The sequence below is a fragment of the Crocuta crocuta genome, unplaced genomic scaffold, assembly GCF_008692635.1.
Source record: "Crocuta crocuta isolate KB4526 unplaced genomic scaffold, BGI_CrCroc_1.0 scaffold475, whole genome shotgun sequence".
Classification (NCBI taxonomy): Eukaryota; Metazoa; Chordata; class Mammalia; order Carnivora; family Hyaenidae; genus Crocuta; species Crocuta crocuta.
The window spans coordinates 1,464,581-1,466,139 of NW_027529518.1; the positions used below are offsets into that span (position 1 = coordinate 1,464,581).

Consider the following 1,559-nt stretch of genomic DNA (forward strand, 5'->3'; position numbering starts at 1 on the left):
GGGCTCTGTGCTGACAGCTCAGAGTCTGGAGCCTGCTTTGGATTCTGTGTCTCCCTCTTTCTCTGCTCCTCCCCTGCTCATGCTCAGTCTCTCTCTCTCTCTCTCTCTCTCTCTCTCTCTCAAATAAACATTAAAAAATTAAAAAATAGTTTTAAAAATTGTTATTAAGAAAAGAGCCTTTTTTTCTGCCATTGTGGTGTGTGGTTGACTATTCCTCACCATGTCTTCTCACAAGACTTTCAGAATCAAGCAATTCCTTGCCAAGAAACAAAAGCAGAATCGCCCCATTCCCCAGTGGATTGGGATGAAAACTGGTAATAAAATCAGGTACAATTCCAAGAGGCGGCATTGGAGAAGAACCAGGCTGGGTCTATAAGGGGTCGTACATGAGATGGCACACATATATATGCTGCACGAAGGTCACATGATCCTATCCTATCATTCTGTAAACATCCCTACTATCTGAACAATAGACATGTTTTATTGGGGAAATATTTTTTTTTGTTACTATGCTTCTGTACCAGTAGGTTGGTTCAGAAATAAATATCTGAGACCTTTATTTGAAAAAAAAAATGGATGTTGAGTTTTATCAAATAATTTTTCTAAATCAATTGAAATGATCATATGGGATTTTGTTGTTGTTGCTGCTGCTGTGCCACACTGATTGATTTTCTTTTTTTTTAATTTATTTTTTTAAGTAATCTCTACACCCATTGTGGGGCTTAAACTCACGACCCCAAGATCAAGAGTTGCACCTTCCTCCAACTGAGCCAGCGGCGTGCCCCCTGTATTGATTGATTTTCAAGTGTTCCCGACCTTGCATTCCCAGGAAAAACCCCACTTGCTGCATTGTCCTTTAAATGGTTGGCTTAATTTGATATAAAATTATCTTATTAAGAACTTTTGTATCTGTGTTCATGAGGGATAGTGGTCTTTAGTTTTCATTTCTTGTGATTCCTTAGTATAGTTTTGGTATCAGATTAACACCGGCTTCATAGAATGAATTTGGAGGCATTTCAACGGCTTCATTTTCTAAAGGAGTTTGTGTAGAATTAATACATCTTTTCTAGATGGTAGGCAGAATTTACCAGTAATGTCATCTGAGCTTGGAATTTTCTTCGTGGGAAGCTTTTCAGTAATTTTAATTTCTTTAATAGAGAGCTATTCAACTTATATACTTTTTCTTGAGTGAGTTTTAGCAGGTGGCTTCTTTGGAAGAAGTTGTCCACTTCATCTAAGTTAGTGAATTTTTTTAAGAAAACCATTTTATTATTTCTGTTTCCTTTCTGACCATTATTATGATCGTTTCATGACTTTTTTTTAACTTAAGTAATCCCAACGCCCAACATGAGGCTCAAACTCACAACTCTGAGATCAAGAGTTGCAAGTTCCACCAACGAAGCCAGCCAGGCGCCCCCTAAATCATTGTATGTATAGACATAGGATTGTTCATTCTGCCTTTTAAATATCTGTAGTGCTTATAGTGTTTTATTTCATTTCATTTTTTTTTTTTTAATATTTTTATTTATTTCTAGGAGAGAGAGAGACAGCGTGAGCAG

At 36.8% G+C, this 1,559-nt stretch overlaps 1 protein-coding gene across 1 annotated transcript; it reads left to right on the top strand.

Moving 5' to 3' along the window:
* The first annotated feature begins 220 nt into the window (after positions 1-220).
* Positions 221-376, top strand: LOC144228911 (large ribosomal subunit protein eL39-like). Its single transcript, XM_077760815.1, has one exon. It carries the CDS (start codon positions 221-223, stop codon positions 374-376), a length of 156 nt encoding a protein of 51 aa, XP_077616941.1.
* The last annotated feature ends 1,183 nt before the right edge of the window (positions 377-1,559 follow it).